The sequence below is a fragment of the Natator depressus genome, chromosome 21 (assembly GCF_965152275.1).
Source record: "Natator depressus isolate rNatDep1 chromosome 21, rNatDep2.hap1, whole genome shotgun sequence".
Classification (NCBI taxonomy): Eukaryota; Metazoa; Chordata; order Testudines; family Cheloniidae; genus Natator; species Natator depressus.
This window is the reverse complement of record NC_134254.1, coordinates 12,687,036-12,714,973: the sequence shown is the minus strand read 5'-3', so window position 1 is coordinate 12,714,973 and position 27,938 is coordinate 12,687,036. Positions and strand designations below refer to the sequence as shown.

At 47.6% G+C, this 27,938-nt stretch overlaps 1 protein-coding gene across 2 annotated transcripts; it reads right to left on the bottom strand.

The window, feature by feature from the left end:
• Positions 1-4,388: 4,388 nt before the first annotated feature.
• On the bottom strand, positions 4,389-27,466 carry LOC141975610 (potassium voltage-gated channel subfamily A member 3-like). Of its 2 annotated transcripts, none has more exons than XM_074936128.1 (3): positions 23,957-27,466; positions 7,640-8,862; positions 4,389-6,386 (listed from the first exon to the last, which is right to left on the bottom strand). In XM_074936128.1, exon 1 carries the CDS (start codon positions 27,464-27,466, stop codon positions 25,745-25,747), a length of 1,722 nt encoding a protein of 573 aa, XP_074792229.1. In that variant the 3' UTR covers positions 4,389-6,386; positions 7,640-8,862; positions 23,957-25,744. The 2 variants fall into 2 exon arrangements, with proteins under 2 accessions (XP_074792229.1, XP_074792230.1); XM_074936129.1 differs by having other exon boundaries at positions 4,389-6,374.
• Between the last annotated feature and the right edge of the window lie 472 nt (positions 27,467-27,938).

Sequence of the window (27,938 nt, the reverse complement as noted above, 5' to 3'; positions counted from 1 at the left end):
CCTGAAAATCAGGTCACTTTCATTTCTGTATCTAAATATGATCGCGGGAGCCTAAGGGCTTGTATACGGGAGGTGGGGGGAGAGACGCTTAGAATAGGTATTGTGCACTGGCTCTCCATGTGGAATTTCTTATTCCGCCCTAAAAGTGCCTTTGTGGGGCTTAGATTAATCCATGCTCTTAAAATAAATCTACGCTGCAATGGGCCAGGGGGGATCATTTGCAGCTAATGTAGATGTACCCTCACTTAGTTTTAATCTAGCTAGCTCATGACAAGCAGCAATGGGGACGCAGCAGCGTGGGCTTCAGCACAAGCTAGAAATGCAAGTATATACCCAAGGGGGCCAGACAGGTGCATGCAGCCCTGACACTGATGCCATCCCCTCATTACTTGCAGCAAACTAGCTGGATTAAAGCCTGCTTGGGTATGTCCGCATGAGCTGCAAACGATACCCTGGTTGCAGCACGGATGTAGACATAGTGCAGAATAAGAGTGGGGACAGGGATGGCAGTTTCCTGGGGAAACACTAGTTTAGGACGGGGAACTATACATGCTGCCTTAAACTGGGGAAAATGATGATTATTAGACTATACTAATGCAAATTACTGAAATTAAACCCCATGAGGTTGCCTGGTAAAAACCACCTCTGGTAAATACCATGCCATCCCTGCATGGGGAGCTAGTGCAGAATAGGGCACTTTGAATTCATACTCTAGCTTATTTTGCAATAGCCTCCTTATGTACCTGATCCCCCAACCTTAGGAACATAAGCTTGAAAATGTTACTATAAGCAGGTATCACATAAACATCATCTGCCAAAGCGGATAAAACGGTTTGGGGTTTATTATTTAAAGTCACACAGCTGTGTTTCTCTAAGGGGGGAGGGGAGAGAAATAACCAAGACAAATTGTACATTACCTTCTTGACCTGTATCAAAGGCTGACAGGTCAGAACATCAGATTTAAAGAGTAATTCACCCTAGGACCACTGCTCTAATGTTCTAAGATATAGGGACCTCTTTCTGGATAAATATACTACTGCGATGAAGACAGCAGAAGATTCGGAATGTGTTGGCTTCAAAAACTTTTCAGGATCGGGGTGGAGTTTGACTTCCTGTGAAGTTTCTCAATTTTAGAAGAAAGATATTGATTTCAATATAAAATCTAGACTGTAAATATTGATGCTTTTACACACACCATTTTTTATCCAAGGATATTAATGAGCTTTATGTTGAGTCTTAATTAACATTTGTAAAGGTTTATACCTCTGAGTATATTTGAGGAATGTAGCTCTTGTCCAAAGGGCTTAATTCTGTGTCATTAAAGTCAATGGGAGCTTGGTTGTTGGCATAAGTGGAAACAGGACTAGGCCTAAAGTGAATTGCTGATGAGGCAGGGAATGGAACCCAGGAGTCCTGACTCTAATCCCCCTGGTGACAATGCCTCTCGATGCTTTGCATGTTGCCTATTAGAGAGGAAAGGATCACACCCCATACCAACCAATGTAGGGTTACCAGCTAAGCCCCTTCCTATCTGTTATGTCAAGGGAGCACTTACTACAACCTCTATAGGATGATTGACAAAACGTATTCAGAAATTTCTTGCTTTATCCTTACAACTCCATGAACAAGACCCTCAGCTGCTGTAAATCAACATCGCTCAAGTGACTTAATAGCCATATAAGGATTTGGCCCCATAGCTCTGAGTCTGACAGAAAGGGCAGCAAGATTCTGCCTGTACTCAGATGAGCTGCCTTATCAAAGTCCATAGCTCAGGGCTGGAAGATGGACCCTATGTTTACTAATAGTCTAGACTATTATGGGCTGTGATACCTTGGTCTAATGTTGGTTGTTGGATTTCGTGTGCGGGTGCTGGGGGGTGTTGGTGGCCTGGGATGTGTAGGAAGTCAGACTTAGGGTAACCAGATGTTCCGATTTTATAGGGACAGTCCTAATATTTTGGGAATTTTTCTTATATAGGCACCTATTACCCCACCCCCACCCCCTGTCCCGATATTTCACTCTTTCTATCTGGTCACCCTAGTCAGACTAGATAATCTGATGGTCCCTTCTGGCCTTAAACTCTGTGAAGACAACAGTTGTGCTGGGCTCAAAAGAGAACTGCGTGGTGCCCAATTTCTAAAGATCACCTATAGTGTATAGGCTTCCAGCATCTCCCAGAATGTGGCTTTGAAAGGTTATGAACGAAGATGAGTAGCCTGCATCAGACTGTGAGAAGGAAGATGCTCCATATTTCTGCTCTTTTGCAGATATCCGCCATAATTAAATCACCTTTAGAAGGCGTGACTGGGTGCACTTTTACTTTGCCTTCATTTTCAAAATGCAATACAGCCTTTGTCTTCCGAATGATGTATTCTCCTAAAATGCACAACGCTATACTCAGCGTTAACCCAAGTAGTACATTGCACTGAAGAACTAAGAGTATCAGATCTTCTTGATGAGTTAGAAAAGCACACTGACAACGAGCTTGTAACACCAACCCAACGAAAGGTCATAGAACACACCTTGAAAACATTTACCGACTGTCAGTTTCATTGTTAACTCTATGTACAGTAATGAAAATAGTATGAAATTTGGCAAGTTTTTATCTGCTGTGGATGTGTCACCAGGTGAATCTGCTACTTGACAGAGACCATCATGGCATTACACACGTGGGATTGCGATTTGTTCTCGGAATGGAACGTTCTGACTCAACAAACGCAGAAGCGAGCGGTAAAGCGAGTCTCGTTTTTAATCCCCTCGCTAGTCAAAATATGCACTTCAACCCATGCCACAGAAACACGTCCACAATATGGGCTGCTACTGCGAATGCATGAGGTATAATGTTACATGGACACACCAGATAAAAATTACTCCAGAACACCACTGAAAAATAAAAACATGAGTACGAGTCCATTAAAAATTGGATTTCCTCTCTGTATTTTAAGGAATACTTTACAGTGTTCCAAAAGAAACCCTTTAAGACTCATTGAACCCCTTTTGGGACTGCTTCCCAAGGTTGGTGATGAGATGCGCTCTAGGAAATTATTGTTTGCTCATGCCAATGTGTGGCTCCAATCTGTCCCCCTTACTCGTGTAAGTAATCTTACTGAAATCAGCAGGATTACTTGTGTGAGCAAGGGCTACCCACGTGACTTGAGAGGTGCTGGATCAGACTCTAGACTGGTACTCAGCCTGTTTTGCGATCCAATCGATTCCTGAATGTTCACGGGGTGGAAAAGTGTTTTCTGAGCTAGTCTACAAGTGGCTTTAGGCTCACTTCAAACCTGCTGAAGCCTTTTGTTCATTTCATTTTGAGACTCAAGAGTCCAACCCCGCAAGCATATTAAGCAGCAGGAAACACTGTAAACAAACATTTTAGTATTTGAGAGTGAGACCATAAATTACACCAAATCAAGAGCCAGGGGCCCCTGATTCTAATCTCAGCTACATCAGAAGCAGATCCACTGAAGTCAGTGGAATTGCTCTAGTTTATGCCGGTGGAAATGAGATCAGAATCTGGCCCCCATGCCTCAGATCCTTTGATTTAAATGTTGGCCGGGTGCAGAGTAAGACTGTCTCTGTGTTGGGCACAAATCCTTTTGGTCAAATTATGCGAGGTGCTTTGAAGTATTTCCTCTTACTGTTGCTTTTGGCAGCCTAAGGGAGTTAGGTTTCTAGCTCTCATTGAATTTCAATGGGGTTTGGGTGCCTCACTCACTTAGGCCCTTTTGAAAAATCTCCAGCCTTACTCTGTCAATTACTGGTTGGTTTTTTTTTTTGTTTTTTCCCCAATGACGTGTGTGCCACTAAATGACTTAGACCTTTCTGAGAATCCTGCCCACTGGGCAAAGAAGCTACGTCTTTTCAGTCTGAAACATCCTACCCACAAGAAGCAGAGAATCCTGTGATTCTTTGCTGCAAGTGAGACACTCGGGGGGGGGGGGGGAGGAGTGTTACCTACCAGGCTTGGGCCACATAACTCGGCTTTGTGTTCAACTGTGAAAGGACCCATTGACAGGTCAGGAAGCTGATGCACAAATAGCTCTGATAGGAGGGAGCTGGCATTGAGAGAAGACCAGTGGGAATCTACAGATCTGAAGGAAAAAATATACAGAGGAAGTTAAAGGGATATGGGCTTAGTTTAAGGGCCAGATCCTAGCCTGGTGTAAATCAGCCCAGCTCCAGTGAAGTTAAACTTGCTGAGGATCTGGCCCAATGTCTTTTATTTTAATTTTTTGAAATGTACTTATCTGTTGTTTTGCAAGGCCTCATTCCGTAAAGCAGAGTTTCTGGGATTGGATGCCTCTGGGGATTGGTAATGGAAAACAGAACCTTTCACCTCTAGGATATGCTAGTCTGTGGACAAGCAGGACTTCAGTCTCTAGAGGGGGAGGTTTGAGGTTTTTTTTTTTTTTTTTTTCTTCCAAAAGCCACTAAGAGATTTGGGAGCACATGTTATGCTGCAAGTCAATGGGACTGGTGCTCCTAAATCACTCAGCTGCTTTTGAAACTCTCCTTCAGTTAGCTCTTTTCACACACATTTAAAAGGTGGTAAGGGCTCTAACTCCTTCAGGACTGAGCTCTTAATTGACCCAAAAAGTGTTTTTAATAAACTCAAAGGGTTCAGTTTGGCCCCCTCCATTTATACAACACGCCCCTTTTCTTGCAGATCTGGGTGAAAATGCAGGATTCGGCCTGACCGCTCTCCTGCGGGTGTGAATCGGGAGCGGTTCCATTAAACTCAGCAGAGTAGCCCTGGGGGAAAGGTCGTGTGAGAGGAGGGCTGGGCCTGGTGCGTTTGCCTGACTCGCATGGACTAGCATGGTACCTCATTGTGGCAACGTGATGCCTGGATGCTCCAGCATGCTCATTCTCTTCTCCTTATACAACCCAAGGGCCTGGGGACTCCACTCCCTTCTGTTTTGTGGAGCCACTGGTACAGTGGCGATGGGGGTTCGAACATCCTGCCATTCTGACTTTGAACTGGTGCCAGAAACTCCACAAACTGCAGGGCCCATTGCTTTCCAAACGCTTCCTCCTTCCCTTTCCATCTTACTATGTCCCGGCTTTATAGCCAAGCAAACGGTCCCTTCCTGTTCAGCCACCTCTTCCCTTCCATTGCTACCACCTCTAGTTCAATCCAAAGTCCTGGACCCTCAACGACAAGGCTCTATTTTAATCTCCAAAACAGGAGGATTTCACTTGGTGAAGCCCACTCAGCCACCAATGATCAAGGGTTCTGTTTGTTCTCTTAGCCTTTTCCTTCCTTCACACCCCTGACTGGCCATGTGCACTGAACAAACTCTCTGCCAGGTTCCCCCCTACGCAGACTCCCAGCTCCAGTTACCACTGTCTTCAGGAACCAGAAGATCTGCCTTAATGAATGATGATGGTCACGGTATATGGGCATTCAGCCTGTGGCCTCTGGTCTGGTGACACTAGCAGAAATATTTCTTTAGTTTGGGGGAGGGAAGGGAAGAATTCAAGAAAAGGATTTTGTGGGGGTGAGGTCTGTGTATGTGTGGGGTTGTTTTGTTTTGTTCTTAAAGGCATGGACAATTTTCAGGTAGATAAGTTTTGAGGCCTAAACAAGGTTAGCGGTGTCCCTTCAAGGAAATTATTCCCTACCACCAACAGCTAATTTTATAAACTGAGCACCAGTTGTGCATTAGGCAGATCTTACAACAGCCAGGCCTCACAGTCAGACCAGGCTGGCAATTGTGAACTACAAACAGGCCCCTGTCGATCCAGCCCAAACCCAAGGTTTTGAAGAAGTTAACTTCAGTTTGATTCCTCTTCGTAGCTCCAGTGCAAATGAAACACAGGCCAATTGGTTGACTTCGTAGCCTAAAAAATTCTCTCTAAAGAAATTTTTGTTTTGTAGAGCCTCTATGCCAGGGTGGGTAGGATATTTATTTTTTAAAATGTTTTTCCTGACTCCGAGTCCCGTTCAGAAGCATTTCTCGCACGTGGCCCAGGGATGTTCCACATGGCCTGATTGCCTGGTATCCTGGTTTGAAATGCAAGTGAACATACACACACACACTGTAAGCTTCCGCTCCAAGCACACTTTACCGTTAGTTACAAAGCTGGGAAAGATGAGATGTTTGTTCTAGCCAACTGTACAATAGACAATGGTCTTTACTCTGTTTTCCTGTAACATCTGAATTGCCTATACGTCGAAAATGCTCTTGGGATGCTGACTCTCTGTTGGGGCTGTTATTCTCTTTTGGGTCACCACTCCTCGTGGTTTCACTGCCTTTGTTCATGCTGTTTCTTCAGATGTTGGTGGTTCTGCTCTTGCTTCTGCATCCCCCAGGGCAGACAGAACCAACTCCGTCTCAGCCAGTCCAATCTGGGTTGACAAGCAGCCTCTGCGAAAACAGCTGCTGTGATGTGGTTAAAAATAAACAATGGGGTGGTTTTTTTTGGGGGGGGGGGGGGGTTAAGTAATACAGTGCAGAGCCTCATCCGAAACCCATCAGCTTCAACAGGCTTTGGATCGGGCCCTGTCTACGATATTTCCTTTTATACAAGACTCGAAACCCCTTGCAGTCATAACCCTACTCCTCCCATGAAGTACCGTCCGTGTTTGGCACAGCTTTGAGTGGATGTAGGCAGGGCATGAGATGGAGCGATGCAGGGGGATGAATGTCTGAAAACAAACTGTGGGCGGGGAGAACCTTTTAGAGCAACACGTTGGGGCTTGTCTGCCTCTTTGCAGTTTGGCTCTGCTGGAGTCCTATCATCAAAATACAGAGAGCTGCTATTTCCCTGTACTGTCCTCGGGGAAAACACAGGCACAGCAGATATGCTAGTGCTCCTCACACCCACCTGATCTCCCACGTGGCTATGCTTCTGGACGGGGAGAAGAATCCCTTGCTTAGAATGCAGCTGGGCGCTACATATATTAGGGGGAGGAAGGGGAAAGCCTATGGCTAGTTCTCCCAATAAGCAGTGATTACAATTGCACCTCGCTGATCTGCACACCTTAAGGTTCCTAGCCCACCGTGGCATCTTCCCACGCTTCAGAGCAACGAGTTCAGCGCAGAGGATGCTGTGCTGAAGTCCCATGTGCCAGAGCAGGGTTTGGACAAGCATCTCCGCTGTGGCGTGCAGCTGCTGACACAAGAGCTGGTGCTGGGGTAACCAGGGCCGGGGATAGTGGGGTGGCACAGTCAGTCAACAGCCCCTGGGCCATCCAGCTTCCTGCTGCCGGTGGAGTAGGAGGTGTTCTCAGGACTTCCCTGCATTCCTCAATCCCTAGCTGCTATTTAGCCCAAACGTTTACATAGCAGTTTTACAGCCAGAGCCCTGTGAGCCTGAGTCAGCTGATCCAGGCCAGCCACCGAAGTTTGTTTGCTGTGTAGATGTTCCCGAAGTCCTTTCCAGCCAGCATAATTTATACCACGGGACCCGACTAGTATACAGTCGGGGTGGGAATGTAAAGGTGAGCTTTATGCTATCTTTTCACACCCATTTCCCCGACTGATGCTGTAGGCTCCTCGGCCATAAGCTAAGATCTGGGCTTTATTTAATACACTAGTGTTACTAGCAAAAACAACCAAGTATCGTAACGGTCAGTAAATGAACACAGGATTCTTTGTGAGGCACTCTCCTTCCCTTTGCAATTGCTCACCTACTTGCTGACAACATTGTCCCCGGCAGCGTGTCTCTCAGACATCACTCCGAACGCGAGAGGTTCCACTTTATCAGCACGCTAAAGGAATGATTTGCTGCTTCTCTCTTTAACCCCGGTGCACTGGATGTCGGTGGGAAAATAACAAACTGATGTAAAATAAACCAGCAGTTGTTACATGAATAACGTTACGGACTCCTTTTTTTATTCTAGTATTATAAACCAATACCACAATATGCCCTCCTGATAACGTTCAACATACTGTAGAAGAGGGAGAATGGATGTCTGTGAAATGAGGAGTGAATTATGGTGATGCTAGGGTCACTATTAGTCACCCCTCGCTCCCACAGCGATCGACCTGGACTCTTTTTAGTTTTTCTTTTAAACTGAATTGCTTTTTAAAGCCAGGCACAGCTTGTTAGCTGACGCTTCAACACCTTCCTCTTCGGCATCAGTGGATGATGTTACCCTTTTCTCCTAGTGTAATCAGGGCTAGAGTAAACTGGAAATCCTTTGGTACAGAACATACCTAGTTATAACTAACATTCCACAGAAAAATAGAACATTACTCATTCATTTCTCATGGCTGGACACAGCCTGTGATAAAGTCATTTGAAATAAAACAGCAAGAGCAGCTGAATTGTTAAACAAAACATTTGGATTGTTTATTAGCTGCTCTATTTAACGTTTCCGTTCTGATTGTTTAATCTTTCATGAGCGTATGGGGTTTTTGTTGTGGTTTTTAAAGTTGAAATAAGGTCCACGTGACTTTCCGCCCCCTTCTGCCTTTTCCTGGCTTTGTTCAGTCTCATTATTATATTGCACCTGGTTTGAAGATAATCTTCTGGCTGAAAAGATGTTCCCGTCTACATAATGCACTTTTTAAAAAAACACAGATAACATGTAGAACTCTTTATGCCACTAGAAGTTAAAGTACTGCATACATAAGAGGGTAGGCCATCCATCCATCCATTCAGTCCATGATGTTCAGACTATAACTAGTCACTGCATTCTTGATGTGTCTGATTCTTTTAATAAATATTTTACTGGCCAGCTATAGTTTTGTAGCTCTTACGTTGAGACGACTTCTGTTTTCTGTTGGGCAGAGTAAATAACAGCTTTGAAAGAAAGACAGTGTTTGGATTTTTTTTTTTTCTTTTAAGGCAAAGTGGAACACATCTTGCGCACAGATCCCCTTTAAGAATCTTTGAAATCTTCATGCCCTAAAAATGAAAAGTGCAAAATAGCTAATTAAAGCAGTTTAACCGTCTGAATGCAGCACAGTCTAAATAACAAAGTTTGATATCCTAAAGACAGGTAAAGATCCAAAAATATGCTCAATTATGATCTCTCATTAACGTTGAGTCTCAAATCCTACCCGGGATAATTAGCATGACATGGCTTTCCCTCATCATGTTTATCTCAATCAAGCTGGCTTTGTTAAGGCCTGATATGATTCCGATGATGTTTAGCAACTGGTTGGTCTTGTAAATCTGGCAAAAAATTAGTGTGAACTGATGATGGCAAATGTATGTGAATGATTACAGAGAGGCAAGGCCAGGTTTGTACCCAGTGGAAATGCAGAGTAACACCAGAGCAGACAGTCCTGATTTGCACCACTGGACTTGGAACAGAATTTGACCCCAAGTATTTGACACCTTTGAAATGATAAAATTATGGGTAGATTTGCCAATGTAGTAAAGGGGGGGGTTCTGTTTTTTCACCTCTTCCATTCAACGTGTATATGCAATAGGTGGGAGGGTTAGCGGGTGAACACGAGCTGGGATATGTTCCATATGCTGATGACACCCAGGTCTTTATCTTTGTTATATCTGACAGGCCTCGTCAGTGCATCGTTCCGATGCAGACCTTGCTCCCGTTGTCCGCTCTTTTGTCACCACCAGCGTAGAGTGCTGAAATACGCTTTATGTGGAGCACTTGGAAACTGAAGCTGGCACCAAATGCAGTGAGCCAGTTTATTGCCCGGAATTTCATGCCGGGAGCCTGTTACACCAATGTTTCGGGAGCTGCACTGAATTCCAGGTGGAATTCAAGATGTTGTTTTTACCCGGTCATTAGGGTTGCCAGGCATCCGGTTTCTGACTGGAACGCCCGGTCGAAAAGGGACCCTGGCGGCTCCGGTCAGCACCGTTGACCGGGCCGTTAAAAGCCTGGATGGCGGCGCAGTTTGGGGCCGGGGCTAAGGCAGGCTCTCTAGTGGCCCCCTAGATGCATGTGCGGCCAGGGGGGCTCCGCGTGCTGTTCCCGCCCCAAGGGCCGGCTCCGCAGCTCCCATTAGCCGGGATCCCAGAGTGCCCAGAGTCCACACCCCCAGCCAGAGCCTGAACCCCCTCCCGCACTCTGAACCACTCAGCCCCAGCCCGGAGCCCCCTCCTGCACCCCAAACCCTTCATCCCCAGCCCCACCCCAGAGCCTGCACCCCAGCTGGAGCCCTCACTCCCCTCCCACAGCCCAACCCCCTGCCCCAGCCTGGTGAAAGTGAGTGAGGGTGGGGGAGAGTGAGCGACAGAGGGAGGGGGGATGAAGCAAGCAGGGGCGGGGCTTTGGAGAAGGGGCGAGGCCGGGTGTTCGTTTTTGTGCAATTAGAAAGTTGGCAACCCTACCTATGACAAATGGGTTGGGACCCATCTATCACATCAAACCCTCTTTCTCTTAGCTATGCTGCTGCTAAGATCAGCTCAGGGTCTTGAGCCGGAGCCGCCTCATTCTCCCGGAGGCGTTTTAAGTTTGGGAGTTCGCTCCCCACTGCCAGAACCCAGCTTTGTTAAATGTCACGGCACACGCAAAAACCGTGGAGGAGGGCGTTTGAGGCTGTTACCCGCCTCAAGAAGGGGAGTGTTTATCTTCTTATTTCTGCAGGTGCATCTAGCTGTGTATCTGCTGAGTGGGAAGAACATTTTATTGTGGATATTAAATGAGGTAGCAGTGTCCAGCGCAGAGGAAGGGGACTTGTTCAAACCAAATCTAAAACAGATCTCTGGTATTTTAAAAGTGCCAATCACCTAATCTAATGGTATTAAGGTGCCCTTGCTATCCAAGCACTGAATTACGGAGGTGCAGGGATGCTAGTATTGGGTAGGGTCTGTCTGTGGGGTGGGGTGGGGGGGGAAAGGAGAAATCACAAGGTTAAAGCTTCCCAGGTCAGATTCTGTGTTGTCTCCAGAAGAACCCAGGGGGAAGAAGGGGCACAGCTGTCTGAGACAGCTTTGTGCCTTCCCACGTCTAGATTGCTTTGAGCCCCAGTATAACCAAGACAACCCAGGGGCCGGCTCTGACTTTTGGCGGCATCATTGGTGCAGCTTATGGTGCAAGCCAGAAGAGCCATGCACTGTGGTCCCGCCCCCAGCCAGAGCTTGCAGGAGAGGGGGCAGAATGGGGGGGGGGAGGAGGCAAATGCCCTCCCTTTAGTCCCTTGCTTCCAGAAAGGGCTCTGGCTTTGATGTTGCCATGTGGTACCCACTGCCCACTCAGCAAAATGTACTTACTCTAGCTTCATGCAGGGCTCAGGCTTTGGCCCTAGCTCTACAGAGCACAGATGTTTGTGGAGACTCATTATACCTATTTCTGTGTCTTGTTCAGCGGCCTTTTTAATCAGGCTCTTTAGAACTTCAGAACAAACCTTTCTTCGGAGCTGAAATTGAGCACAGTTGGCTTCTACCGGAGAGTGAATTATTGGCCTAACATGGAGAGCACGGGGAAGGGCTGAGATTCTTTGAATTAGACACACACACACGAATCTGCCCTTCCAAATTGCTGGGTGTTGCATACTTGTTCTTAAATTGCGGACTTATATGCTCTGCAGGAATCCCACCTCTCCCCCTAGCCTGGCCTGTTTCCATCCTCCCCTTCAGCACTGCCAGAGGAAAGCATGAAAGCTGCGGTGACAGAGATACTGCATGTAGTTACTCTTTTATTATTTTGGGCAGGGGCGGGGGGGTCATATTGTATTTTATGTTTGTTTAAAGTATGAACACCTCAAAAATCATTATCTTGAGATAGGCCCATTCGTATCCCTTTGTATCAATACAGATGATAGGTATTTGTGTGCTCCTGGCTCACTGTAGGGAGGCGCCTTTCCTGCAGAATCTGGAGTCACTGGTGGGTGATTAATGCAAAATCCCCCCATAGGTCACAATTTCAGGGGAGCTGCACCTTCCCACCACTGGGGTCTGTTCTAGGAATGCCCATTCAGGTCTAAGGCATCTAGCCTTTGCCTCTCTTGGGGCAGGACTGACTCCCTGCGACGCAGGCCTGACCCCCTGGGGAATAGGAGAAGGGATGTGGGTCCCTGCCCATAGAAAAAGGAAGGCTAGATGCCTCAGACCTGAATGGACATCCCTAGAGCTGACCACAGAGGGGGTCAAAGGTGCAGTTACCCCAGAACTGTAACAGGCGCCACAGAGCTGCTTGAGCCTCCCTTCCCAGTGAGAGGAATGGTCCATGCACAGATAGTCCCGGGGCCTAACCCTCAGCTACTCCAGTTTAAATCGAGAGCGATTCAGTTGAAGTCACTGAAGTTCGACTGGTGAGAAACGGGTCTGAGAGGCGACTCAAGCCTAGTATCCTTTTAATGACAAATGCAAGGTTTCTCCCACAGATGAATCTGGAAATGTCAGCTGCAAATGAATTTAAGTATGTTTGAAACTGACAGCCATATAGTGGTCATAAGTATATTAGATAATGGCCATTTGGGGGTACTTAGGATTGCAATAAGCAAACGTAGTGGTAACAGGATGCTTGAGTAGTACAGGAAAATGCATTTTACTTCTCTGTGTAGCCATTGTAGAGTCCTAGGAGTGGTGAAAACCCATTAGAATTCTTGTGAACAATCCCTAAACTAAAAGGTTTGGAAAAAGGCAAAATTGCCTTTGATACACTGACTGCATATTTGCCAAATGTAATTCAGCTCCCCCCACCCTAAAGCCTTTGAATCATTGCTTTATCTTCATGAAGTAGTTTCTTTGGAATATAAATTAGAAGCAAATTTAAAATGTATAATTTATTTAGAGGAAAAGCAGTAATGTGTCTCATGAACATTTGTGCCCTGTGTTGGAAAGAGTAAAATATGTCTGTCGTAGTATGACCATTGGGACTGGAGAAAGAGGGTCAGTTTTCAGGAGGGACTTAATTTGGTGAGACAGCCGAAGCGCAGACGGCAAGTTGGGGGCCAGGCTGCCACCACCGGCAGCTCTTTCGGCATACAGCACAGGCTTCTCCACGGACTCAGTGTCGCGCTACCATCCTACCTGCCTGCTTGGAGCAGGGGGACTTGCCCTACAGTCTCCTGCTCCTGGGGACCAAGGGGGCCTAACCACTGTCTTACAGCATCTTTCCTGCTCTCTCCGGCTCAATCACTCTTTATCTATCTACAGTGGAACAGCTGCAGGAGCTTGCGGGAGCCCTACATCTATATATCCCATAGTTCATTGGTTATAGCCCTCACAGGGCAGGTGGGCAGAGAACCAGTGAAGTCAGTCAGACTCTGCGTTCGGTGCAGGGTGTACTTCCAGCAGTCAGTTTGCAGAATTGCGGGCTAAAGGGGCCTATGGATTAGCACCTCCTACTTTATCCACTGAGGTTGCAGTCCTGTAGCCATTGTATATCCTAGTCAGCATGAGATCCAAATGTGGACATTATTAATGTAATGGGGCCCACGTTTTTAAGAGAGTCGCACACTGGGTGCTGATCTCCTTTGAAAATCGTATGGTTACTTGGACGTCTGCGTGGGAGCTGAGCTCTTTTGAAAATCTGACCCTGATGGTGTGTGCTCAGCATTTGAAAATCTGGGTTTGCGTGACTGCAGTGGATTGGAAGAGGACATGGGGTCCACTACCAAAGCAATTTACACGCTACAGAAGCATTTTCACAAGCATCTATGTGATTTAGGAGCCTAAATAGTAGTGAAAGGCAGTAGGACTTGGGCTTGTCTACATGGGGAAATAGCTGTTGCAGAATAGTTTCTGCGTGGACACATTTATTCCACACGAGGACCTTTGTGCACTTTAGATTCATCCAGTTTGTAAGTGGATTAAGCTCACCTGTACAAAGGCACTCGTAGTGCCTTTGTACGAGTGTCCACACAAGCTCTATTCCGCAAGTCTTCGCAAAATAATCTAAGGGTATGTCTTCACTACCAACGTTAACCTGCCTGTGTAGTCGCAGCACCAGCGCTGGGAGAGCTGTAAAAACGAACCCACCCCCATGAGGGGAGCATAGTGGGGTAAAGGAGCACTCTCCCCACCATCCAAAAATGATTCCACCCATCCCTCCTGGGGTCTGCAGAAAGAGAACCCCATGGCCTTAGGTACCAAAAGCTGCTTGCCGGGGCATGGTCACTATCCGCGTCCAGTGCCAGGAGGGGCTCACAGCCTAAAACCAAGTGCAGGTTCTGCTCGGAGCCATGACTGACCAGGCTCAGCGAAGTCTGGGGTTTTCAGAAACTGCCATCACGGGTTCTCAGGACGAAAATTTTGGTGGCCTCGGAGTGCAGCCACCGATTCTTGATGGTGGTCGCTCTCCTGCTCTTTCCTTAAATACTTATTTAGCTTTAAGAAAAACAAATAAAGAGGCACACAGGCACGTCCAAATCACGGTAGTTATTTACTGCTAGCTAGTAAGTCTGTTGTGAAAAGTGATATTGACAAACATACAAGTTTCGCTTTCCACAGCCCTGGCAAGCCTGGGGACACATTAAGCCCTGGAGGAGGGCCAGGGGAGGTGGAGGTGAGGGACTGGGGGAGGCAATGAGGGCTGGAGCTTGAAGCCCAAAGTCCTGCAGCCGGAGGACAGGGCCCAAGGATGGAGCCCGAAGCTATGTGGCCGGCCCCTGGGGCCTGCTGCCACACAGCCAGCGCCCAGGGCTGGAGCCCGAAGCTCCGCAGCGACAGCCTGCTGCCCTGCCACAGCTGAAGCCCAAAGCCTGAGCCCCTCTGCCCCTGGGACTGGTTCCTTGCTCCTCCAGCCTTATGCCCCTGGTGACACCAGAGGGGGGCAGGACCCAACCCCTGCTGGTGGCCCCAACAACCAACACCAAGGCAGTGCATCCAGGAGCAACAGAGAGGGGGACGGGGAGGAGGTGCCACTTTGCCCTCCCTGCCCCATTTCCCTTCTCCTGCAGGGATCAGGGAACCCAGCTGAGCGAATGAGCAATGATCCAAACTGCAGATAGGCAGGAGTAAGGCCAGGGCGAGGAAGGATCTGTCTATTTTGGTGCCTTCAAATGATGCTGCCTTTCTCAGGATTACTCAGATTTAGAACTACGGATGAGGACAATACTGGCTGGAAAGTTTATTCATCTTGAAAGCAGAGAGATAAGATAAAATCCAGTGCCTGATTTAGGTCAATCTGAAATGAGATTTGCTTTCATGTACAGGACAGAAGCCAAATTCATCCCATTGACTTCATTTAGACTCATTCAATTAAAAATGAAAAGGGTGAGGGAGGAGATGATTATGAAAGCCAGAGGGGATTTTTTTTTTTAAAGCAGAATGTTTAGCAATCTGTGATTCAAGGCCTTATTCAAAAAACCTACAGTTCAAGGACTATGCGTTGGCATACACGACACGTACGAGGAGGTGTTAAAAAGCATTTCCTTCCATAGCGCGTTGTGCTATGCACACAACTCCAAGCTAGCATCCTTTCACACCTTTCAGTACAGATTATATTTCAAAGTGAATTGAGCATTGTCGAGAGTTGCCAGCTTGACAGCCCCAGAGATGTGTCCGCTAGTTTCAAGTTAGGGATGGACAAGGTTGTTTTGTCTCCTTGCAAACCCGCTCCAGAACCGTGGGTCTGCAAACTTAACTTGAGCTCAAATGCTAGGTTTGAGCTCCGCTTTGGAGAGAGAGTGATAAAAGAAGCAGGGGGAAATTAGGATGAAAAATAGATATAAACACTTCAGAAATGAGAGAGAAATGGAGCAAAAGCTGGAGGAGGAAAAGCAAACACAAAGAGACACAGTGGAGGAAATGAGCAGGGAAAACGAGAGGAAAAATTCTAATGAAAACAGATACAGTGGGCTAGATCCTCAGCAGGTGTAAACTGGCATGACTCCGCTGGATGTCAAGGGAGCTACTCCAAAGAACAGCGGGAAGGATCTGGTCAAGTGAGCTCCCATCTGCCCTGTTACATCCCTGTCAAGTTGAATGGAACTGCAGAGTTGGAACTGCACGAATAATTTGGCCCAATTTAACCCCAGTGCCGTCAACAAGTCAAAGCACTCAGCGCAGCCTGGCTTAGCTCGGTGTGCAGGGAGTTCGGGGGCAGGTCTTTGTACCTTTCAGCTAGGAAAATTATTTTTGAATGAATTTCCCTTGTGAGGAAAACTAACATAAGAACGGCCCTCCTGGGTCAGACCAAAGGTCCATCTATCCCAGTATCCTGTCTTCCGACAGTGGCCAGTGCCCCAGGGGGAGCGAACAGAACAGGGAATCATCACGCGAGCCATCCCCTGTCGCTCATTCCCAGCTTCTGGCAAACTAAACATAAGTTTAAATTACAAGGGAGGAAAAACAGTTCATGAACCTTAAATCAGCTTTGCAAATACCCTCAAAGAATAGACAAATTTCATAAAAGCTCCAGCCTCCATGGGTTCACCCACCTGTGGGTTTAAAATTAATAATAATAACACTATGCTCAGGGTCTAACTGATGGCCATGTGTGGGGCGGGGAAGGAATTTTCCCCCAGATCATATTGGCAGTGACCCTGGGGTTTTTTTTCATCTTCCTTTACAGCATATGGGTGCGGATCACTTGCCAAAATTATCTGGGTATTTCCCACTTAATCAGTTCCCTGCCCACTGCAGGGCCTCAAGCACTGGTGCACCTCAGTCCCTCCTGTTCTCTGCCTGTGGCACATAAATAGTTTAGTCTCCTCTGGGCTGTAATACTTGGTCTGACTTCGGTTATTGGGTTTAGTGTGCAGGTGCTGGGGCAGGGGGTGGCCTGTGATCTGCAGGAGGTCAGACCAGATGATCTGGTGGTCCCCTCTGGCCTTAAACTCTATAATTCTTATATTTTGCTTTTCATCTGTAGCTCTCAAAGCACCTTACAAAGAAGGTCAGTATCATTATCCTCCTCTTGCATGTAGGGAAACTGAGGCACAGAGGAGGGATGTGACTTGCCCAAAGTCAGCAAGCAGGTCAGTGTCAGGGAAAATAGAATCTAAATGTCCTGAGTCCCAACCCAGTGCTCTATCCACTGACCATACTATGGCAATCACCCTGGGCCGTGTTTTACTCCTGTTTGTTCATCTGAATAGCCGAAGAATAGCAGCAAATACATTGCCTTGTTTAATTTCCATTCTCTAGTTCTGCTGAATGGTATAGCCCCTGGGCGGTCCAGTCGCTAAATCTGCATGAATCCTTTGCGGGCTCTTTGTTACAATCTTCTGGGTCCCGACTCTGAACCTGACTGTCTGCGGATGCTCAATAGAACCCCGCTCTCATACACAGTCAGCTGCAGAACAGGGCTTTCACGTGCATCCATCGGCACTGATTGACTTTGTTCCCTTCTTCCTAAATGACAGTGTCAAAACTTCCGGGGTTCAATCTGTTAAGAGATTAGAATGGTGAGCTGGCTCACTCATGATTGATCAATTATATATTCATAACGATCGGCTTAAAGGGCTCAGTCTGAAGCACAATGTTTTAGCTTGTGTTTCAGTCATTTGAAAAATGGCTTTTGGGGAAATCAGCAGAGGTTTCATTCAACCTCTATCGGGCCCAGAGAGCGATTCGATAACTCTCCACTATGGGGTTTCTTGCACTTCCTCTGAAGCCTTTGGTACTGGCCACTGTCAGAGATAACATGAGATGAGCTATTGCTCTGATCTGGTCTGACAACTCTGAACACTTGTGTCTGTTTTGCCCAAATCAAGCAGATGCACTTGTTTTGTATTTTAAAAATAAATCCTAAATCTGTATAAAATCCTTAATACCAAATATTAATTTATGGGCAAACTGGCTAAAAAACAGGTGTACTAAATGTCTGTCTATATAAACACACACACCTACCTACCTACCTATGCAGACTCATAGAGAAACCACTGAATGTCTGAATAGCAGTGCCTTCCGAAAAATGATCTATTTTAAAAAATCAGCCATCTATATCAAGCTTTGTGCATTTCAGTTTGTTTGGATTTTAGTTTACGAATGCGGTCAGCTCACCAGGATTACTCAGACTGTGACCTGGGATGAAAGCAGTTGTGGGTGAGAAACTCAGCCATACCGAAACAGACTGACAAGCTAAAAGCCAAAGCTTGCTTCATCTCAGTCTGACACAAGACCAGTTTTAATTTACTTGAACATGTCTTGATTCATTTTTAAAAAAAAAAAAGGGCCGGGGCAGGGGGAATGATGGAGCCCTGGGGGGATTTTCATGCAGGAGTATTTGTCAATGTGTTTACTCAGAATGAAAATCGAAGGCCTGTGCGTTGATATGACACACAGGTGGATTCGTGAAACTTGTGGAGCTTAAAACAGCATTTTGCTCATAGAAGGTCTAATCAAATAGTCACAGTGGAATTAATGAGCAGTATTTTTCAGCAAAGCACTGTTGGTTGTATTTTGCCCTGTACTGCCAGCAGCAGTGTTAAAATGGCTTCAATAAAAAAGGACAAGCACAGGTACATATCCCTCGGTTGCAAGAGGGAATGTTTTCTTAATGGGCAAAAACATCATTTCCTTTAACCAAGTGACAAACCACAGGAGTTTGTATTAAAGTCCCAATGCATTCAAAATGAAACCAGCCAACGTGTGTCCCTGTTACATGGATGAGCAGGCTGTTAACGTAGATGTTGTCAGCCTATTAACCGTTCTCCCTATTCAGTAAGCATCATACAAAATGTGACATCTGGATATGTCTACTGTGACCCATCCCGAAACACTGGAACGGTTGCAAAAAGGAAAGGCTAAAGCAGCTACTTAGATTCCATGGATTCAGGGCCAAATTCTGGTCTCAGACGCTCTGTTGACCTGAATGGAGTGACTGCAGGCTTACACTGGTATAATTGAGAGCAGTGGAATGTAGCCCGCCGTATGCAATGTATGTGGATGGAGTGCATTCTCTCCCCACTTCAGCCCCTTTGGGCCACAAAGCTACCTGATCTCCTCCAGCAGGAAAGGCATCAGTGGCTTCTACACGACCCCTTTGCCCCCCCCTACAGCCTGGGGGGGGGGGGTGCCAGGGAGGGAAGGTAGCACGGCCAGAGCGCTCTTGCAGTCCCTGGCTGATGGGCAGCTCATTGGGAGCCATAATCAGCTGGTGTAGATCAAAGCAGCCCTGAGGCTGTTCTAAACTAAACTACGCCGGTGCTTGGGGCAGTGTAGAACCAGCCCTTGGATCCGGGAGCCACAGCCTGTGTCCTGATTCTCAGGAGCCTGGCCCCTTGCATCCCTGGGAAATATCACCCCAAAGAAGGGCAGGCGAACTACCAAAACTGCCCTCCCTCACATTTTTCTGGTGTGGGGGGCATCTTGTGTTTTTGTGACTGGTGCCCTGCCAGTGTAGGTCGCCAGCGGGGCGGTTGCGGGTAGTTTGCAGTGACGCACCCTCCCCCGGTAGATTTTCTGCCCAGGTGTTCCTGGGCAGAGAGATAGCTCAGTGGTTTGAGCATTGGCTTCCTAAATCCAGGATTGTGAGTTCAATCCTTGAGGGTGCCATTTAGGGATCTGGGGCAAAAATTGGGGATTGGTCCTGCTTTGAGCAGGGGGTTGGACTAGATGATCTCCTGAGGTCCCTTCCAACCCTGATATTCTACGAATATGGCTTTATGCATGAACACACATGCCAGGGCAGGCAGGGTGGGGTCAGTGCTGCTCTGTCCCCTCTCCCCGTTCTCTGACCCCTGCTCCTCTACCTTCACCGTCACTGATCTCCTGCAGAAACCTCACTGCTGGGTGGCAGGATTGGGACGTCCTGCAATATCAAAATGAAATAAACCAGTCACCCCCCTCATCTCCTATTGATCTTCCTCCTTATGCCACTTCCTGACGGCAATGCTATGAATTAAAATTCTTAAAATCTTGGGAGGAGGGGTTTAAACAAAAACCAAGCTTTTGAGCCCATGTCCGCAGACAGAAACCAACAGTCATAGCGATATTCAGCTATATGGCATGAAGGTGGGTGTCCATCTGCGTGTGGAGGAATGCATTGCAAGCTTCCGATCTCATCCGGACAAGTGAGGTGTCAATCAAATTTTATTAGGTTGTGGATGCTCATGCCATCAGAAGAATTTGGTTGAGAGCCAGATCCCCAGAAGGTATAAATCAAGCTCCATTCAACTCAATGGAGCTACACCGATACTCGCTAGATGAGGCTCTGGCCCTATAATTTGTAAAGGATTTTAACTGGTTACAGGACGCAACTGATTTAAGAGGGAGGACAGAGGAGGGAAGGATGCTGTGTAGCCGATTTCACTTTGATGCATGCATTTGCAGTATTAGGTATACCCTGAGTAATGAGCTAGTCTTCCTTGAAACAGAAAGGGGAAGCATGCCACCAACACCTTCCCCATAAAACTCCTGCTGGAGATAAAGGAACAGGTCAGGAGAGCGCTCGCAACCAGCTTCCCCAATGATTGTTTGTGGCTGGGCTGACAACTCCGGGGGGAGGAGTGGAGAGGTGTGGTTTTTTTTTCCTATGCAAAACAAAAAACCACACCCACTTTGTTTGGGTGGAACGAAATGTGTTCAACCATGGTTCAAAACCACGTTTTGTTTTGAAAATCTAGTTTTGAAAGGGAATGTCAGAACAAATCATTGACATGTCTGAGTTGTTTTTCCAATTGTTTTCGATGAATTTGCAAACAGTGTTGGTGCATTTTTTCAGTGAATTTCATTTTTGGCAACAACAACAAAAAGTCACCCGGCTCTGTTCCTCCCAAACAGCTCTGCCACTGCCCCTGGGACTATACGCCACCTTATGTGTCTCTTGTTTTCAGATTAATTTGGTATTAATAGTCATGCTAACTTTATTTAAGGGATTCAAGCAAAAATAATCATCTCACTGGAGATTTCAAGGCCTGTCATCATCTAATCCACTGGCCTCCAAGCTTTTTTACGCCCAGGATGCCTTTTGGGATCTAAGGGCAACCCAGGATCTACCCCGCCCCTTCCCCGAGGCCCCGCTCCGCTCACTCGCTCTCCCCCACCCTCACTCACTTTCACTGGGCTGGGGCAGGAGATTGGAGTTCGCAGTGTGGGAGGGGGCTCTGGGCTGAGCCTGGGGCAGGGGGTTGGGGTGCAGGAGGGGATGAGGGGTGCAAGCTCCAGGAGGGAGTTTGAATGCAGGAGGGGGCTCGGGCAGAGTGTTGGGGTGCAGGAGGGGATTCAGGTGCTCATTCTGGAAAGGGGGTCAGGGTTGGAGCTTGGGGTGCAGGATGGGGTATGGGATGCTGGCTCCAGGAGGGGGCTCAGGGCTGGGGTGCAGGAGGGGGTATGGGGGGCTGGTTGTGAGAGGGGGCTCAGGGCTGGGGGTTGGGGTGCTATTCCCAGCAGGAGGGGGTGGGGGGGGACCTTTTGTAGTGATAATTAAGGTGGGCCATTTCCAGCAGTTGACAAGAACGTCTGAGGAACAGTGGGGGGTGGATAAACGTGGGGAAATAGATAAGTGTTGGCCCTGCACGAATTCTGAATCTGAAAAAAAAAATAATAAAGTATTTGGGAGACCAGGTCTGTGAAAGTCCAGACACCCACGCCACAATGGGTTACAAATTGCAAGGAGGCACGGGGTTTTGTTGCTTGTGGCGTGGAACGGTCTATTTCTATTCTGTCCTCTCTGTCCTTCAGCGCAGGGAGGGAATGTCACCCTGCTGCCAGATGAGAGGTGTGAAAGACAGGGATGCAGCGAGAAAGCACAGAAGCCAGAAAATTCAGTTACGGTTCCCACCGCGATGGTAACCATGCCATTATGCACGTGCATCTTATAGCCATTCAAGTTAACACCATGTAGAGCAATCAAAAGTACTACCGATGAGCCAAATTACAGCTGCTGCAGAAATCCCAGCTTTGAACTGCTTGACGGCTGTACACATAAAGTGTCCGCCGGGATGTTTCATTAATGTTTCCTCCATTAAATATAATGGTGTATCACACTAGACAACCCCCGCTAGGGAAGGTTTGTCTGTAAACTGCCAGACAATTTACATGCAGGAGAAGAGATAATACTAATCTTCTAAGCACATTTAAAAACACTGTAGTCCAACGTGCTGCAAAGGGCCGATCTTTATCTCAAAAATGACTGTGAGAGTCCTGAAAGATCCACTAGGCACATGGCAAGATGGGAGATAAAATGCATTACAGAGAGCTAGCAGGCTGCAAAGAGAACAGGGAGCAACAGTCTCCCCGATCTCTACAGGAAAGGTCTCGAGATTCTCCGTGTGGACAAGCTAATGAAAGTGTAACCTTCAGACTGCACAGCTGTGCAGAGATACGGTACCTGATTCTGACCAAGCTAAACTCGTGGCTATGAAGTGGAGACAAGAGCAGGTAGCCAGCAATGGAATTTCCACATTTCCCCATTCTCCTCCCACCTCTCTGCTTTCAATGTTTTGTCTACATGGTTTACATTTGTAAAGAAGAAAGCAGCAGAGATTTTTGGTGGCTATTAGATGTGCTTTGTCAGCTGTACCATATGCTATATTTGGGGAATGGGCTCTTTTACTGGAGCCTATTCACTGGATCTTTTTCAGGCTCTCTTATGGGTATCACCTTTTACGGACAAAAACATCATTTTTTCCAATTATTTGGTCACCTTCCACTCCCAAAATATGGTAAGAAGTGGTCATGCAAATCCAAAATTATTAGTTAAACCTCGCTGCACATTATATGCACACAAGTATGCTTTTCTTTTAATGATTCCAAAGTGCCATATTTATGCTTATAAGATGTCTCACCCACATATCCAAACATGTTGACGCTAATTCAAACACAGAATTCATCTGTAAATCTATAGTGCTCTGAGTGGAAGTCAAGTGGACAGTGTTTCCACTGCTTTCCCACTAGGCGAATAAAATCTTTAATTCTGATTTAAAATTTCAAAAACACGTACAAAAAAGTCTTATATCCTCAGCAGAAAATGAGGAACACTGAATGTTCTCCCTCTGTGAGAAAATTTGCATATAGTTTTATCAAAGTGAGGATTTGTTATCTTTGAAATCACACTTAAGTACAGGTACACAAATGTAATAAGCATGTTAAGGAGTTACATAGACAACCGATGGACAAACAACTTGTGCTTGGATGAATGACAAAAGTGTTCATGAAAGTACGGAAAGAAAAATATGGAGGATCACATTTCTATATATCATCCTTCCACCCCTACAACAAAACTGGAAAGAAAGGGGCACTCACATCTACCTAGCTACAACTATAGCTCCCCTCACATAATGTCTGACCATTGCATAATCATTAACTGACCAGATTCTGAGCTGCTGTAAACTGATGTCGCTCTAGTGAAGTTATGTCAATTTACACTATCTGATCTGGCCTCATGAATTTTCTCAAAGGTTTTATTAATTGAAAAGGGGGCGGGGGCTAAAAAGAGGATGAAGGCAAAGGGGTAAATTTAAATAAGATCAGAACAGAAGACCACATGTAAATCATGAGTGAAATCCTGGCTCCAAGAATGTTGTAAAGAATAAAACCATATTATAAATTTATGAAAACTCTGAGCTTATAATTAAAATCAGATAATTATTTGCCTATAATAACCTGCCCTGTCCCATTCCTTTCTACATTATTTTGCTGTAAATTAGACTAATTCCTCCAATTCAGCAAAACACTTACGCATGTGCTTAAACCCATCCATATTCAGCAAAGCACTTCACTTCAGTGGGACTTAAGCACATCTTAATCGGGCCCTTACTGCTGACACTTCAAGCTTGCATCTTTACAGGGCGGAATAGGTTGTCACTGGATTTTCTTTTTAAAAGGGATCCAAGACCAAGTGAACTAAACCATTGTGGAAACCGTAATTTCAGCATACTATGGGTGAACAAAGCCACAAACAGTATCGCTGCTTCGCCGCACAATGAGTATGCGTCGTGCTATTTAAACTAAATACATATTATTTAAACCAAACGATATGAAAAATCAAACTGAAATAAGACCAGACAGTTTAGCTGGGAAAAAAATAGTCAGGGGACTCTTATGGAAAAGATTATTCCACTTTAGCTCATGTGCATGTGCATAAAGGGAGGGCTTTATGCTGTGTTTGGGACAAAGACATGAGGTCTATATCTGAAAGCACAAATGTCTTAGGGTGCATAATCTGTTCTCTCCACAGCGCACAACTCACCTGTTTCTGTCTGATGTTCCACAGCGGCTGACTTGGATGAGACAAGGCAGGCATATTTTCCCACAGGGTTTTGGTTACTTTGCACCCCTGCACTTTACAGATCTCTGCTTACTCCCCATCCACACATCCCCAGGGTCAAAAGACTGATATCCTTTTGCGTTAAGAAATTTCCTGTCTGGTTGTTCGGTTCCGTATACGGTTGCAAATGGAACTGCTGTTTGGTGTTGGAGGGAGGGTTTTTTAAAAAAATCTCGGTCACGTACCATACGTTTAAGTACGGTTTATTCCGTCAGGGATGAGATCGCCTTTCTAGAACTTCTGAGCAGATGTATGGATTTGCATATAGAGAATCAATTTTCAGTTTTACTGCCCAAATATTAACTGGATAGCAAGGGTAATTTGGAGGTTTGTTGCGTTTATTGCCTATGAACAGGTGTTTTATTCAGCACATGTGCGCAGCAGCATTCCAGGGATGATCATTTTGCTTCTTGATTCGGTAGGTACCAGGACTTCAGGAATGTTTCAGATCTAAAGAACCATGCTTGCATCTAGGATAATGACTACTTTCTACTCCTAAATCTCTCCAGGATTAACTCTCTGTATGTGTGTGTGCGGTTTACCAGGGCAGCGGCTTTTCCGTGGAATCACAGAAGTTGGAACCATCTGGAAGGGTTACTGTGGAAACAGCACAGGATGAAGGGGGATGCGGTGAAGGGATACCATGACAACCTTTTGGGGTTTCCCAGGAAACCAGGGTTGCTATGGAAACTGCATCACTCAGGTCCGAATTAGTAACTTCCGCTGAAAGGTTTTTGTCACTTTAATCTTCTTGTGATAGATGCAGACGCTTATCTCAGATGCATTGGAAATGGACAGAAATACCCGCCCCCCCTTTGTTTCTAGGCTCTTGATAGGTTTTGTTTGAGGCTGCAGTCGCTTCAAAAAGCCCATTACTGATTTAATGGGAGCCTAACTATCCCCAATCTGCATTGGCATCATAGGATGTTCAAACACTCAGGATGCTGTTTGGTTAGTCAATTGTTAAACCTTTCCATGTGGGAAGAACATTTCCCCATACACACCATGCAGCCAGGAATTTCGGGTTGGATGAAACAATTCCATACAGTTGTGGGAGAAGGGAATTAGCAATAGAGAATGGGGCATTTTTCTGATTAAATCGAAACTGATTATACTTGGGTTTCTGAACAGATTAGAATTTCATAGACGATCTGGCTGGGGAAGCAAAGAAATCAAAGGTGCCCATAAAGGACTTACACCACACATTCAATATTAAGCATCATTTAGCAATGTGGTAGCAGAGATGCTTTCCAAAATTAAATGGTTATTCCCTCCCCTTGCCTGCAAACAGGCTCTGCAATATAATGTTATTTTCTTCCCTTCTGACTCACGGTTTTCAGTCCAACAGGTGCATGTGTATGTGATGGAAAGGGAAATCGGCTACACAGCGACTCTTTGCAAAAGCGAGAAAAGAGGCAAGCTGCCCACAAAAAACCCCCACAAAGCAGCCCTGCAATGTGTTGCAGAATAAACACCTGTTTCAACGGGGAGCGTATTATCTTCCTTTCCGCAGCCACCGCCATCCTCTTATCTTCCAATTATTTTGTAATCCTCTTCTTTGTTCTTTAAAAGGAATGATCTAAAAAATATAGATGTAAAACAAGAGCGCACACAGACCAATGATGATGCATGTTCCAGATAATACTGATTACATGGTCACTTTGCATTATTATTATTTCAACATTTCCTCGGAGGCTTGGGTGGTTTTTTTTAAACATCAGTGAAGATCTTTTTGATGTTCACACAATTGGGATTGTTTGTAGCTGTGTAGTTGCCCGTCTTAAAGGCAGCCTGTTTGAATGCAGTGTTGTTGATTCCCCCCTCCTCTATCACCATGTACTCCGACTTGCTCAGGGTGGAATTGCTACGCCCCTTCCTCAACTCCTCCGTAGAGGAGAGGTGCTGGCAGCTCCCTACGTGCAGATATTGGGCTTGCTCCTCGCCTTCGGTCTCCCGGTGGTAGAAGTAGTTGAAGTTGGAGACTATCACAGGCACAGGAAGGGCAATGGTCAACACCCCGGCAATGGCACAGAGGGACCCCACAATTTTGCCCCCAATGGTAATTGGGTGCATGTCCCCATAACCCACCGTGGTCATGGTCACCACCGCCCACCAGAAGGCATCCGGGATGCTGCTGAAGCCTGAGGTGGGGTCATCCGCCTCTGCGAAGTATACGGCGCTGGAGAAGAGGATGACACCAATGAAGAGGAAAAATATCAAGAGGCCTAGTTCCCTCATGCTGGCCTTGAGGGTCTGCCCCAGGATCTGCAGCCCTTTGGAGTGTCGTGAGAGCTTGAAGATACGAAAGACCCGGACAAGCCGAATGACCCTAAGGATGGCCAGGGACATGGCTTGCTGGCCATTCCCCTGCCTCTCAGCCAGTTCCGTGCCCAAGGTGATGAAGTAGGGGATGATGGCCACAATATCGATGATGTTCATGATGTTCTTGGAGAAGGTGGCCTTGCTGGGGCAGGCAAAGAAGCGGACAAGCAACTCAAAAGAGAACCAGATGATGCACAGTGTCTCCACCACGAAGAAGGGGTCGGTGAAGGATGACACCATCGAGACAGCCGAGGAGGAGGAGTTGGTGAAGACGTCCATCGCCAAGGGGCCGCTGCTCGTGCCGAAGGTCCCCCCTGTCCCCTCATAGTCACGGTCGTCCCTGAACTCAGGCAGGGTCTCCAGGCAGAAGATGACGATAGAGATGAGGATGACGAGGACTGAGACAATGGCAATGCCTCTGGCCGGCCCGGAGCTCTCCGGGTATTCAAAGAGGAGCCACACCTGGCGCTGGAACTCCTTATCAGGCAGGGGCCTCTGCTCCTCGCGGATGAAGCCCTCGTCCTCCCGGAACTTCTCCATGGCCTCCTCGCCCAGCTGATAGAAGCGGATCTCCTCCGAGAAGATGTCGATGGGCACGTTGACCGGGCGCCGGATGCGGCCCCCGGACTGGTAGTAGTAGAGGATGGCGTCGAAGCTGGGCCGGTTGCGGTCGAAGAAGTACTCGTTGCGCAGGGGGTCGAAGTAGCGCATCCGCTTGCGGGGGTCGCCCAGCAGGGTCTGGGGGAACTGGGCCAGGGTCTTGAGCTGGGTCTCGAAGCGCAGGCCCGAGATGTTGATCACCACCCGCTCGCAGCACTCGTGCTCCCCGCCCCCCGCCGGGTGGTGGCCGGGGGGCGGCGGGACGTGGGCCGGGGGGTGGTCGTAGCGTTCCCCCGCCAGCAGCGGGTGGGGGTGCTGGGGCTCCTCCAGGAGGGGGTCCCCCCCACCCACCACCACGGTCATGCCGCCCTCCTCTTCCTCGGCTTCCTCCTGCTCGGGGCCGGGCTGGGGGGCTTCGGGGGGGGGCGGCGGCTCGGTGTAGCCCGGGTTGTGGTGGCTGCTGGAGGAGGAGGCGGCCGGCGAGCGCAGCAGGCTCCGGTGCTCGTCCATAGGGCAGCGGGGGGGGCGCCGCCGCCTGGCCCGGCCGGAGAGCGAGAGAGACCCGCCCGCCGCCGCCGCCAGCCGCCGCCGCTCTAGCGAGGAGCGCCGGGGCTCGGCTCAAAAAATCCGCCCCCAGCCCGGGCGCCGCCCAGCGCCAGTCGCTGCGCGCCGGGGCCGCCCACGGACCGCCCCGCGCCGCGCCGGGGTGGGAGCCGGGTGCCGGCCCGGGACAGGGCGTGCCCGGCCCGGGGGGAGGTGGCCGTGCAGCCCAGTGGCGGGCAAGCCCCGGGGCTGCTCCGGAGAAGGAGCCCGGGGCGGTGGAGCCCAGGGGAAGGTGCCCAGCGCCGGGCAGAGAAGCGTAAAGATCTGAGCGCAGAGAGGGGCAGGTGGCCTCGCCCCAGGCCGGGCACAGCGCGGGGAAGGGGAAGCCTAGGGAGATGCCCGCTCCACAGAGGGGCTGAATCCTGGGGATGGTGAAGCT

Bases quoted from the DNA above. Each gene is read 5' to 3' on its own strand.
- LOC141975610 (XM_074936128.1), bottom strand. From the start codon at position 27,466: ATGGACGAGCACCGGAGCCTGCTGCGCTCGCCGGCCGCCTCCTCCTCC.